Source organism: Stegostoma tigrinum, chromosome 7, assembly GCF_030684315.1.
Source record: "Stegostoma tigrinum isolate sSteTig4 chromosome 7, sSteTig4.hap1, whole genome shotgun sequence".
NCBI lineage: Eukaryota > Metazoa > Chordata > Chondrichthyes > Orectolobiformes > Stegostomatidae > Stegostoma > Stegostoma tigrinum.
In genome coordinates, this window is record NC_081360.1 from 37,817,208 (window position 1) to 37,831,949 (window position 14,742).

Sequence of the window (14,742 nt, forward strand, 5' to 3'; positions counted from 1 at the left end):
GCGGACCAATATGAACAAAGTAAGGACAATCAACTTGGATTCATTAAGAAAAAAAATTGCATTTAACTAACTTGTTGAAGTTTTTCGACAAGATAACATAGAAGTTGGATGAGGAAAAAGCTGTTGACATGATACACATAGACTCGTAAATGGTATTTAATATAGTGACTTGTGAGCGGGGTTCATGAAATACTGAGGGCTGCAATGAAATCGACTGAGCGACCAGAAACAGAGTGATGCTGAACAGACGCTTTGTTTGGAAGAAGATTGTTGGTAGATCTCCCTCGGGGTTGAGGTTGGGAATTTGTTCTTCCTGACGTATATTAATGACTGAGACCAACTTCAAAATTTGTATATAATATGAAACTCAGAAGCTTAGTGTAGTGTGAAGAGTACACAATTTCAAGAGGATATTGATAAGCTGGTTCCAGGGATGAGAAAAATCTGTTTTGAAGAGATATTGGAGTAGTTGGAACTTTTTTTTGAGAAAAGGCTAACAGAAGATTTGATAGAGGTATTCCAAACTTGAGCAGTCTGGACCAAGTAGATAGGGAGAACCTATCCCCACTTATGAAGGGATTGAGAACAAGGAGGCACAGATTTGGAGTAATTGGCAAAGGAAGAAAAATAAACAACATTAAGAAAAATATTTTCATGCAATGAGTGGTTAGGATCTGGAATGGACTGCCTGGCTCTGTGGTCGAGGCCAGGTCAATTGTGTCAAGAAGAGAATTAGACTGTTACTTGATAGGGAAAATCATGCAGGGATATGGGGGTGGTGTGGGATGGGAATAGCATTATTTATTGGAAACTAGTATAGTCATAATGGTCCAAATAATCTCCTTCTCACTTTAGCCATTCTGTGAATTACTACGATAAATAAGCAATAGATATTGTAAATGATTAAAGACTGGAAATTCAAAATAGAAAGGATGGTAACTTCCACTTTATTCAATGAGAGGGAATACAGAAATATTTGCCAACATTGCAAGGAATATCAGCAGCAACAGGGTGCCATCCCTCCAGACCCACCACCATGCATGCCCCCATTCAGTAAGGGCTGTTTAAATTGTTCAGAAATGTTTCAATAAAGGAAACAGGAAGAAAATTTTGGTGGTTTAAGAAACATTGACCTCAGTATTCACAGGGATGTGGTTGGGGGTTGTTCAGGGCAGGAATAGTGTTTTAGTCATTCATGATGGGAAATGTTATCTGTACTACAGCGGTCTTAATTTTGCAAGCACAGAACGTCTATTCAAAAGTGACCAATAACCCTGGCCTCTGCAAGGAGCAATTTGGAGGACACCCAATAAGGAAGAGCAGCTAAAAAAGATGCTGCACTGGTCATGGGAGTGTGGACCCGAGTTGGGCTTTCCAATTCACAATCCAGGATTTCACCTTGTCTGACTCATAATCAGTTATAATCAGTGGTGTGGATTCAAGAGATTAGTTAAAAAAGACAATTACAGTTGACAAAAAGGAATGGCTATATTTAAGAATGTAACAAAATTGGTACTAAAACCAGAGGAAGGACAATCATCTATCCAGAAAATTTCAGGAATATTGTCAGTGAAATTGTATGTATACCTAAGTCAGTCTATAAACCATTTTTGTCTATCCTTAAGTCTATTAGTGTTGAAGTACGAAGTTTGACACAGCATGTTGAGCACATCACAGCCCAAACACAAAATGTCATTGTGTGATGGAATTTACACTGAACACCTACTCATTCTGTTGAACTTCCCACTGTGGGGGAAATTCCTGAGTAAATGTCAGTAGATCTCCAAAGGAGAGAAGAAAAACATACCAGGACAGGATTTCTAGTTTTTTGGACGCCTTCATATGGTTGATTAAGATTGCTCATGCTTCAAGAACAATTCTTGGCTGCAGTTTGTGTACGGTTGTGTGGAGTTGTTAAGTATAGTCAGATGCTCACATTCTCGTTTGAAGAGGTACATCACGCTAATATGAAACATCTGAACCCAATGGCTTTTTTTTTTGCCAGGGTTTCTCTGGAAGAATACAAGTGCTATTCGGTGAAACAACCGTAACCATACGTACATCAAGTGAAAACCAAAACAGACAACTTACAGTCCCATGATTTTGCTTAACATCATCATGTTATTCAAGTCTTAACTTGAAAATTTAGCTGATTTGTTAGGCTGAATTTTCAATTGTCCATGGGGGCAGTTGGAGCTGGAATGTCATGCAGTCACAATGTGTCACTGGTTTTCAACTCCTTGGTGACATGATTAGCTTTTCAAAGTGCAGAGGTGGGGGTGGTTGCGATGGGAAGCACTGGTAACCTACACACCACTAATTAATTAAGCAACGGAGTCCTTTCTCAGATGATGAGAGCCTCCTGGTTGTGGTAGGCCTGGAGCCAGGGGCTCCTGGCTTTGGGGCAAGCACTGCCCCAGCATGGGATCAAGCATCGGTGGCAGCATTGGCAAGATGGACCCAGTGATGAGAGATGGCACCAGAGGAGTAGTGGCTCTGATGTTGGTGGGTCAGGTGCGGGCGGTGGTGAGGTGGTGGAGGAGACGTGGTGTCAGATGGCAGCTCAGGTGTGGTTGGTGAGCCAGCTCAGGGTTCATGGTGGAGGCAATGGAATGAAGATGGACTCACTTTAAGCGATATCTTTTTATTCTTAAACTTTTCATAATGGCACCCGATTGTGGCAACAGTTGAAGCTTTTCACTGTATTTTACTGTATTATTCACTGTAAAATACAAATGATAACAAATATTGATTCATTAATAGCTTGAGTTCATTGTGGACTACAGTGTGGGATTGGGATCCACTTCAAACTGGACACTATATAGAAAATAGAACCTTAATAACCACGGACTTGATGCTGGAAATAAAAGCCAACTCTCAGCACAAATATACAGAGAATAAATTCAGTCAGCGCGTTAGCATGAAAAATTCCACACTGTCTCACTTCTATCACAGGATAATGGAACAGGGAAAAGCTATTAGTTCTAATACCCGATGCAATCAAGAGACTGATCACCTACAACGATAGTATTGGAATAAAGTAAATAACTAAGCAGAAATGGCTAGACAGGTGTTGTTGTGTCTCTGTATGATGTGGGAGCTGGCTGATCCCATTGTGAATTGCACTGACCACAGCTACAGCAAGTGTTGGTTGCTCGAGGAACTTCGGCTCAGAGTTGATGAGCTGGAATCAGAGCTTCAAACACTGTGGCACATCGGGGAGGGGGAGAAGTACCTGGACGCTGTGTTTCAGGAGGCAGTCACACCTGCTAGATTAAGTACTTCAAATTTGGTTAGTGGCCAGGGGCAGCAGGGTGTGACTGTAAGAGAGGCAGGTAGAGGGATCCTGCAGTCAGGATCAGAGGACCCTCAGCTCTTGACCTTGTCCAACAGGCATGAGGTACTTGCTCCCTGTGTGGATGAGGAAAAGGGCAGCAGGGAGGATGAGCCAACTGACCACAGCACTGTGGCATGGGAGGCCATTCAAGAGGGGGGAACAAAAAGACAGGTGATAGTTGTAGGGTTCTATAATTAGGGGAATAGATAGTGTCTTTTGTAAGCAGGATCAAGAGTCCCACATGGTGTGTTGCCTGCCTGGCGCCAGAGTAAGGGACATCTCTGAATAATATGAAAGGATTTTGGAGCGGGAGGGGGAGGATCCGGCTGTTGTGGTCCACGTCAGAACAAACAACGTAGGCAAGACTAGGGAAGAGGGCTTGTTCAGGGATTATTAGGAGCTAGGAACAAAACTAAAGAACAGGTCCTCAATGGTTTATAATCTACAGATTACTCCCTGAGCTACATGCAAATTTGCATAGGGGCATGCAAGTAAGGGAAGTAAACATGTGGCTAAAGGAATGGTGAGGGAAAGACAGGCTCCTTTTTATGGGGCACTGGCATCGGTGTGGGAACAGGAGGGACCTGTGCCACTGGGGCACGGTCCAACTGAACTGAGCTGGGACCAGTGTTCTAGTGAAAAAGGGTAAATAGGCTGGTCAACAGGAATTTAAATGAGAAAGTGGGGTGGGGGGGAATGGTGAAACTTGCTCCAGTGGGAAACAAAGTAGAGGGTTAACATCTGTAGGAGTCGATTCAACTACATGGAAAATTATGAAAAAAATGACAGGAAAGAAGAACTCAGGAGAGGTTATTAAAGTCTCTAGCACAGACACAAATAGAACAGGTTGTCTGGAATGGCTTAGGAATCAAACTTCAAGCACACTGGATAAACGAATGACACTGAGAAGAGGGACAGTTAATACAGGGCTGAAGGTGTTATATCTGCAAGCACACAGTATAAGGAATAAGGTAAATGAGCTTGTGGCGCAGATCAAAACAGGCAGGTATGACGTGGTGGGCATCACAGAGGTGTGGCTGCAAGGAAATCAGGATTGGGAACTGAATATCCAAAGATATACATCCTTTCGAAAAGATAGGCAGGTGGGCAGAGGTGTTGGGGTGTCTTATTAGTAAGAAATGAAATTAAATCAATAGTAAGAAACAAAGTAGGGTCAGATAGTGTAGAATCTGTGTGGGTAGAGCTGAGGTAACACAAAGGTAAAAAAAAATGTATTTGGCCTCCAAACAGTAGTCAGGAGCTGGGGCGCAAGATACACCAGGAGATAGAAAAGGTGTGTAAGAAAGGCAAACCCACAATGATCATGGGGGTTTTCAATATGCAGGTGGACTGGGAAAATCATGTTACTAGTGGATTGCAAGAAAAGGAGTTTGTGGACTGTCTATGAGATGGCTTTTTGGAGCAGCTCATGGTGGAGCCCACTTGGGAACAGACAATACGGGATTTAGTGTTGTGTAATGAGGCAAACTTGACCAGGCAGCTTAAGGTGATGAAACCCTAAGGAGACAGTGATCATAAGCTGATAGAATTTACTCTGCAATTTGAGAGGGAGAAGACGGAATCAGAGGTAATGGCATTACAACTGAGTAAAGGCAACAACACAGGCCCGAGGGAGGAACTGAGCAGAACTGACTTGGAGAGGAGTTTCGCAGGAATGACAGTGGAACAGCAATGGTAAGAGTTTCTGGGATTAATTTAGGAGACACAGCAAAAATTCATCCCTTAGAAAAAGAAGCATGGGGCCGGAAGGATTAGACAACCAGAAGCATATTATGTGGCAAATGGCAGTGGGAAACCAAAGGAATGGGACGCTTACAAAGGCCCACAATGGGCAACAAAAAGAAATACGGAGAGAGAAGATTAAATATGAGGGTAAGCTAGGTAGTAAAATAAAGGAGGACTTGTAAGAGTTTCTTTCAATATACAAAGGGCAAAAGATGGGCAAAAGTGGACATTGTACCACTGAAAAATGTCGCTGGAGAGATAGTAGTGGGGAACAAGGTAAAGCTGAGGAACTGAATAATTACTTTGCTTCAGTCTTCACAGTGGAAGACATGAGTAATATCCCGATGATTCAAGAGAATCGGGGACAGAGCTGAGTATGTTGGCCATTACCAAGGAGAAGTTGCTAGAAAAACTGAATGGCCTGAAAGTGGATGAATCACCTGGGCCAGATGGACTGCACCACAGAGTTCTAAAGGAGATAGCTGAAGAGATAGTGGAGGCGTGAGTGGTAATCTTTCAGGAATCACTAAAGTCAAGGAGGGTCCCAGAGGTCTGGAAAGTTGCAAACGTGACACCCTGTTCAAAAAAGGAGTAAGGCAAAGGGTAGAGCATTACAGGTCGATTAGCTTAACTTCGGTTGTGAATCCATTGTGAAGGAAGATATTTCTGAACTTGGAAGTGTATGGTAAGATAGGGCAAAGTCAGCATGGTTTCATCAAGGGGAAGTCATGCCTGACAAATCTGCTAGAATTCTTTGAGGAGGTAACAAGCAGGTTAGACCAAGGAGAGCCAATGGATGTTATTTACCCGAACTTCAAGAAAGCCTTTGACTAAATGCCACACAGGAGGCTGTTGAGTATGATAAGGGCCCATGGTGTCAGACTCAAGGTGCTAGCACAGACAGAAGATTGGCTGTCTGGCAGGAAGCAGAGAGTGGGGATAAAAGGGTCTTTCTCAGGATGGCAACTGGTGATGAATGGTATTCTGCCAGGGTCAATGTTGGGACCACAACTTTTTACTTTACAAATTAATGATCTCGATGAAGGAACAGTGGGCAGTCTGGCTACGTTGGCAGATGATACAAAGATAGGTAGAGGGACAGGTAGTATTGAGGAAGTGGGTAGACTACAGAAGGATTTGGACTGGTTAGGAGAGTGGAAAAAAGGAGTGGCAGATGGAATACAATGTGGGAAAGTGTGACGTCATGCACTTTAGTAAGAATAACAAAAGCATGGACTATTTTCTAAATGTGGAAAAAATTCAGAAGTCTGAAGTGCAAAGACACTTGGGAATTCTAACACAGAAGTCTCTCCAAGTAAACTTGCAGGTTGAGTCAATAGTTAGGAGGGCAAATGCAACTTTGTCATTTATTTTGAGAGAATGTGAATGTAAAAGCAGGGATTTACTTCTGAGGCTCTATAAGGCTCTGGTCAGGGCACATTTGGAGTATTGTGTATCGTTTTGGGCCCTGGAGCGGGTTCAGAGGAGGTTCACGAGAATTATATCAGGAATGAAAAGCTTAATATATGTGGAATATTTGAGGACTCTGGGTCTATACTCAATGGAATTTGGAAGGATGAGGGAAATCTAATTGAAACTTATAGAATACTGAATGGTCTGGACAGAGTGCATGTTGGGAAGATGCTTCCATTGGTAGGAGAGACTAGGGCCCAAGGGCACAGCCTTAGAGTAAAAGGAAGACCGATTAGAACAGAGATAAGGAGAAACTGCTTCAGCCAAGGAGTGGTGAATCTATGGAATTCACTGCCACAGAAGGCTGTGAAGGCCAGGTCATTGAGTATATTTAAGATGGAGATAGTTAGGTTCTTGATTGCCAAGGGGATCAAGGTTTACAGGGAGAAAGCGGGATAATGGGTTTGAGAAATGTATCAGCCATGGCTGAATAGTGGAGCAGACTCAATGGGCTGAATGGCCTAATTTCTGCCCCTATGACGAATGGTCTTAAGGAATCTAGTCACTGTTTCTGTGATGAATTTCCATTTCGGAGGGAAATGGATAATTCAACCCTAATCCATCAGGGGACCAAGTGCCGTTGCTATGACATCTCCAAACAGAAGGAACTAAACTTAGAACTGTTATAAACTGAGCATATTGTCTGGATTTCTTTTTCCATGAAAAGAGCTGCATTGTTTCACTGATATACCTGGCCTAACTGTCTGTAAAATACATCGAGGAGGATTAGCTTTCAGCCATACTACTCAACAAGAAAATTATTGATGTGGTTGCAACATGTTTAATTTGAATCACTACAAAAGAGGTCAAGCTTGAAGAAACTTTATTGCAGACAGAAGAAGGCTCAAGACTGATCAGCCTGACTCAGGCCTACTGTTAATTCTGGATTGACTAGCCATGTTGGGGATTGGAAATGTTCCAGCCAAATTATAGTGATCTTGGCCTGGAGGTGTCTACAATCTCAAAGGCAGATCAAGGGTGTTGATATGGCCTGTCGTTCTCGCTGGAAGGAGAAACCACGTGGAGGATTGTCAGGTTTCAGCCAAATCCAAGGGGTAAATGAACTAAAACAGGATTTACAGGAAAAGCCCAGCAGGTCTGGCAGCATCTGTGAAATAAAAAATCAGAATTAACGTTTCGGGTCCGGTGACCCTTCCTCAGAACATACTCAGGGTTTTGGGCATGAGTGATTTGGGTAACCTAATGGTAACAACTAAATCCATTTGTTTTGGGTCTGAATTAATTATGGTTTGGACAGAAAGTTGAGGCTTTGACTTTTTTTTTGATAAAGGTTTGGTTTTCCTAATACATTGTGGCGAATCAGTGTTTGGATGGGAGCTGATGTTAAATCGCAGAGCAAATTAAGTCAGACAAACCAATCAAGGTGCATGTCATTCTGACAAACTTAGAGGATCAGTATCAAATCATGAGGGGGTTTATTTTAATAAACAGGCATGTGATTGAGCCAAATGCTGCTTCTGTTCCTTATAAAATCCTGATGTCCAAGAACCATCATGAAAGGGGAACAGAAATGGGAATAGGAGGCAACAGATAATAGTTTGCAAATGGTGAACGAGGGGAGCATGGAAGATTTGGGTGTTTGAGTGTAGTTGTGGACTATTTGTGCTCGTGGCTGCTGCGTTGGAAGCTATACGTAAGCAGAGATTTAAACTTAGTTGTTACTGATGCAGGAGCACAGAGTTGAGAGTTTCTAGACTGGCAAAGCTTGATTTTATGAGATGAGAATGTTTGAACTTAAGAGCTACTGCTATCAATGGCCACCTCTAGCCATGCCTGTTTGCCTGGTTCATTCATGTTCTTCTTTCAGATGCAAGGCAGAGTATACGTCTCTTGTCCACAGCCACTGACAGATCGTCAAGAGAGGTACTGGAAGATCATGCGGTCACCCATGAACAGCTAAACAATTGTACTCTGCTCTCCCTGTTCACCCAGTTCTAGAGCCAACAGCAAACCCATGATAGCTGCTGGTTTAATCTGAAAATTATGGCTTCATGTCCTGTTCTAACATTCTGCCCGAACCCCATGCCCCTAACAGGGTGCCAAATTCACCTCTGGGCCAATTCATGGGTTGGCGCTTTAAAATGGCATTGCATCAATAACGCTGATGCTTGAAGCCTGTAAGTGTTCTGAACGTTGGGTGGGGTCCTAATTTATGTGTCTTGTAACAGTAAAGACATCTTCATTGGGGAGATGTAGAATTGATATTCCAACAAGACAATTTTATAGTGCTTAATTTTCTTTTAGAAAAAGGAGTGACTGCCTTGATATTAGCAGTGGTGGGATATACAAGTTGAAGCGTGGCATTTCAAAGAGATTCCCACACACTGTGGACTGTTAAGCCTACAGCAGCTGGAGGAAGCATGCCTGCTCTTTTCAGCACACAAGCAGTAGTGCTGGGTCCCTGGCACTGTGAGGCAGCAGTGCTAACCGCTGAGCCACCATGCTACCCACAGAGCTTGATGGGGGTGAACTGTAAATGAAAATGCCCACATCTCCATAATATCAGGCACGCATGGAAATCCAAAAGTTGCAGGCTATCACCCAGGTTTCTGACACAGACCGTGGCTCCCTGCTTCCCTCAAGGTAGCGATCACCGAAATCAATAAAAATTTCAACTTTCTCGCCTCTGCACTACCAATACAAACTGAGAAAAGATTACAACTTGATCAAATTTACCAAACAACAAATTTGGCACTGTAAGGCTAATTTTACATTCAAAGAGAGCTAGTAAGTGATTCATTACAATAGATCTTTAAAGTGAGCTTTTTAAAAGAAGTTTATGTTTCTTGGTTTGGTGTCCATGAAAATCCTTTAATGTGCCCAGCAGTTTGGGGAGCCTTACTGCACTTGGATAACATTACTGCAGCTTCAAAAAGTGAACACCCAAGGAAGAATGCTTTGTCATCAGTTACAGGATCCACACAGAGCAACAGAGGTGTAATTCAAACCGGAGAGATTGATAAAGTTTTTTGTCAAGTCTCCTTGCTTCTGCACTGACCATGAATTCTGGGCCATCGAAAAGAAATCTTTCAAATATTACTCTCCAGAATTACCATGAGAAAATATCCTTGCTTCTCTGATCTGATATATAACCAATCCTGTACATTCCATATGCTGTGTCGACCTGACGTCAAATGTATTTTGCAAGCTCAATCTGGATAGTATAACTTCTGTTTAATAAGCCTGCATGCTCCTTAAACATTCTGAAGGTGCGTTTTCTCAAAGATTTATATCTTAAAAGGTCACAGATTCATGACTAATATGAAGTATATTTGCTTACTGCTACCTCACTCAAGATGCTGAAGTGATTATTCTTTATAAAATGATCACAGCTGAATTGCTGTCTTGCATGCAGTATGCCAGGAATTTGTAAAATAATGCTGCCATACAGTCAGAACCTTCCGCACCCTGTAGTGTTTCTTCCACATTTGAATTTCAACTTGCAAAATTAAACTCTTTGTGCCTATGTTTCATGCATGACCTGAATTAGTCACCTGCATTTCATCCAGTTTGGACTGGATATCTGGTGGAAAATCTCCCCCACCTGAGATGAAAGGGTCGAACGGTTCTGCTCCAAAAATATCTCTTCCTGCAAGGAACACAGAGCAAAGTTATAGATTTTGCAAAACTAAATGATGACAATGAAGAAACGAGGATATAAAGAAATGAAAGAAGAAATCACAGCAGCTATAATTTGTACATCTGATGTCCAAACATATTTGTCTATGTTATCATTTTAATAATTATTTTGGGCTAAATGCCAACATAAACATTAACATTCCGAAGTCAACTTATATGCAAAAAGAAGTTGGAAAAATAAGGTAGCTTTTGAAGCCTCAGTTGATTCTACAATGAAAGATGTCAGATTTACTTAAGCACTGTACATTGTAGACAATCCATAAAAGCAACGGTGTATTAAAAGTCTCAAATTATACAAGCTATGATAAATCAATAACTGTCACATTTCACTGCCGGCATATGTATGATTAAAAACATGTTAAGGCTGATAAATACAAAAGACGTGTTCACAAAAAAAAATCTTACTGATCTCAGATGATCTAACAGGTAAAGGAGGAAGTTCTGTGCCATTGCTGGATGGTGTTGGCAAAAGAGGTGATGCCGGTGAAAATGGAACCATGTCAAATAGATCTGTGCTTGGAGAGCAAGGCGTCATTCCTCTCTATAATTCAGGTAAAGCTAGATATTAGCAGAGGCTCGGAATAATGACCACTATCAATATAGCTGATTTTATTAGATAAATATGTAATTAACGTTCATATTTTATAACAAACAATACATGCTGTAATCCTTTGCAAGCTGTACCATGCCGAAAAACATGACTCTGGTAGAAACTGCAAACATTCTGTACCTTGATGATGAAATAAAATGAAATGAAACAACATAGAAGTAAATTGCTTCAGAGACAGTAGGAACTGCAGATGCTGGAGATTGTAAGATAACAAGGTGTAGAGCTGGATGAACACAGCAGGCCAAGCGGCATCAGAGGAGCAGGCAGACTTTTCCGGCCTACACCCTTCTCTAGGCCCGAAACATCAGCTTTTCTGCTCCTCTGATGCTGCTTGGCCTGCTATGTTCATCCACTCTACACATTGTTACCATAGAAGTAAATTGTGTGTGTTTCAAGTACAAGTTACAAGTTATAGAAATTTTCACTTGAAGTTTCTTTCTTTGAGAAATGTTTTCAGGAAGACTCACATGGCTCTTATTTATTAATATAAATCTAATTGGCATAATTTGCTTCAATAGAAAGTAAGATTGCTTCAGGGACAATGCAGCATTAAATGTTACAAATGTTGACTTAACTGAGTGTGGCTTTATGCATATTCTAGGTATGATTCAGAGCCTCTGATGTTAACTGAAGCACTTAAATTATTTCCTTGGAGCTGGTTCTATGGTATAATGGTTCACACTCTGAACTCTGAATCCAAAAATCTGAGTTCAAATCTTGGAGGAACCTCAAATTGTCTTGTCCCAATGCTCATTTAAGAAGGCTCTTGTGACTCAGTTGTAGTGTCCTTACCTCAAGAACCAAGACACTGGGGATCAAATTCTGTCTGCTCCAGAGGTGTATAGTAACATCCCTGAGCAGGTTGATCAGGAAAAATAAGTTAAAAATTAAATTTTTCTATCTCTGAAGAGGATTAATCTGTTTAAAAGGATTTACATTTTTATTGGACTGTGAATAAATGGATGTAGAAGACAGTGCGGCTCCTGTTTCTTCCTTTACTACATGAGGGGAGGTGATGGCCTAGTGGTATTATGACTGGACTGTTGATCCAGAGACCAAGGTAATGTTCTGGGGACTCCGGTTCAAACCCCACTATGGCAGACGGTGGAATTTGAATACGTTAAATATCTGGAATTAAGAGTCTAATGACCATAAATCCATTGCCAATTGTTGGGGAAAAACCCATCTGCTTCACTAATGTTCTTTAGGGAAGAAAACTGTCATCCTTACCTGATCTGGCCTCCATGTGACTCCAGGCCCACAGCAATATGGTAGATTTTAACTGCCCTCTGGGTAATTACAGATGGGTAATAAATGCTGCCTGGCAGCAATGCCCTCATCCCATGAATGAATAAAGGAAAGAAAATATTTACGAAGTTAACAAAAGAATAGTAAATTCAGCCAGGCCAGTTCAGCTTTTTATTTATTTCTGCATTAGTCTTCCTTTTTTAAAAAAAAATGCATTTAGTGTGCATGATTAAGGTCTAAGGGAAGGATTATTTATAGGGTTTGAAGTGGAGTTCATTAACCCTCACCGATGACAGTTACCTCGAAGTGGTTTTCTCTATATTGAACAATTAGTGGCTGCAGGGTGTGTCTGCTGTTCACCTAAGGTTGCTAGACAGATAGCCTTTTGAAATTGGAGGACCAGAAGAAGATTCTTAGCACTGAAGGGACAACAGTTTGCCGTTCAGATAAGAGGTAGTGTCTATATGAGTTACACTTTCTCCCAATTTTCCAATTTCGAAGAAGAAACATCTTCAGGAACCATGCTCCCATTTTGGACATGAAACCCTTTTCAGGGAAGTGGGTGAACATAGCTAAGGCTAGATATGCAGGAATCATAGCCTGCCCGCTTGAGTGAATGAAATACACCATTTATGTGAATGTGAGAAACTCGGAGTCATTTTTCACAGGGTTCAGATCCATGTGAGGCAAATGTAGAGGTAAATGAGCTGCATAAGCTTTTGAGATTGTTCCTACATGTTTAAGTAGCTCAGTGTTGGTTGGTTTTACAATGATCACAAAGTTATTCATGGTGGTCTTGTGGTAGTCTCCCTACCTCTGAGCTGGAAAATCCAGCTTCAGCTACAAATGAGTAGGTGCAGGTCCCAAGTGGGTGAAGGGGTTTAGGCTACAAGTAAGTGGGCAAGTGGGTCAATTTGTTTCTGGGACAAGGTTGAGCTGTTGAATCGGGTGTTCAGCAGGATTGTTATGTGAACGGTGCACTGAGGTCAGTTTCAGTTTTATTTTTAGAGCAGGTTTTAATTCCTTTAAGGGAGCCCTAAGTGTCTAGCTCTGAGTCAGTATTGGGGGACTTCATTGTAGAATTCTAGACACTGGGTAATTACCATTTGGAATTTTCAACATCCTGGACAGCTGCCACATAGAGTCAGGACTTCATAGAGATCCCCAGTCCCCTTCCTTCCCCTTCCTTTCCCTCTGGACCTCCAAATCTGCCTGTGCCAAGAACTCTCGGGCACAATACCTTCCTCCTTCCCTCAACTTCACTGTCATATGAGCTACGGCTCTTTGAGGACTTCAGGCAATCTCAGTAGCAGACTCAGCTCATGGTGGTGCTGCCACGATCAGAGCTGCCAGCCAATCAGGTTTTTTTCTGAAGAGGGGTCCACACCCGAAGCATCAGCTTTCCTGCTCCCCAGATGTTGCTTGGCCAGCTGCGTTTGTCCAGCTCTATGCCTTGTTATCTCAGCCAATCAGATTGATAGGCAACTGTGGGTGGTGGGACCTCCTTATCAAATGGAGCATAAGGCCAGCCTTCACCCAATTTACATTTCTCACAACATTAAAGAACTAGGGAAGAGCTCACCTGGATGGGGACGATTTTTAGTGAGTTTTTCGATGTCATCTGTAAAGTCTTGCCCCAAATGTTGTTAAATGTCCCAACAGCAAAATGTGGCCTAATATTCAGAAATGGTCCATGGTTTGTTTTTTGCATTTTATAATGTAATCCGAAACTCGGTTCTGTAACTTGCTCAAACATACTTTAATATGTATGCTGACACTAAAATAAAACACTTTAAGTAGCTGGAAACACATATATGTGGCAATATGAAAAGGTACTTTTGATGATTAATAGTTTAAATTGCTATCCTAAAGTATACTTTATTATTTAATGGAAATCACAATCTGAAGATTTTAAAAAAGCTAAAAATATGTACATGGTCTAAGGTTCTGATTTGTGTGGATGTGCTTAAAGGTAGATGTGTCCCTACATGTTTGTAAAGCACTGTAATCTCTTACATCAGTTGATAGTGTCAACTAGGAGTTTAAAAATATAATTGCAAGACAGGATAATCTAAAAGTCAAGTTGACTAACTGCAATCCCTAGACACTAACCTAATGATATGCCTCAGGTCAATCCACATGAACATCTTATGGTGATGTTCTATTCTTCAAGCTGTTGAAACAAAACTTGTTTCAGTAAGAATTCCAAGTTGCTGCCAATTCCATAGAATTTGAGATTGTGTGGGAGTATGATTGCTGTAAATATAACACTGCTCATCACAGACTGCAGCTGTTTAACTTGAATTTGAATATAAATTAGAGCGAAAGCCCATATTCCAACTATCGTTGCTCTTAAGAATTATGAAGAGCTGCAGATAAAACACTAAACAATCATCTTTAAAAAATAAAATCCTCATTTGTATTTAAAAACTGTTTTGCTGAACACCATTGTACTGACAGTGACTTGATAAGCTTATCAAAACGATTTTGACATTTTAAAATAACTGGTTGGGCAGAGCAGCAGGCAATATATTACAATCAATTGGTTCAGTTGTGTATTGCATGTTAAGTCTTCTCATGCAACAATTGGGTATTTTAACTTTTGTGCATTAGTGGGGTGTAAAAGGAGTGCAAAACAGTCCTGTAGACAATTGTCTGAATTATTCCA

General features: G+C 41.3%; 1 protein-coding gene across 25 annotated transcripts in view; it reads right to left on the minus strand.

The window, feature by feature from the left end:
* Nucleotides 1–14,742, minus strand: part of gulp1b (GULP PTB domain containing engulfment adaptor 1b) — a 344,780-nt gene that overhangs the window by 13,632 nt on the left and 316,406 nt on the right. For all 25 annotated transcript variants that reach the window (XM_048534120.2, XM_048534121.2, XM_048534122.2 and 22 more), the window contains 2 exons: nucleotides 10,622–10,757; nucleotides 10,072–10,166 (listed from right to left, as the gene is read on the minus strand). In XM_048534120.2, the coding sequence (XP_048390077.1) occupies nucleotides 10,072–10,166; nucleotides 10,622–10,757 (231 nt within the window). The remainder of the gene's footprint in view (nucleotides 1–10,071; nucleotides 10,167–10,621; nucleotides 10,758–14,742) is intronic.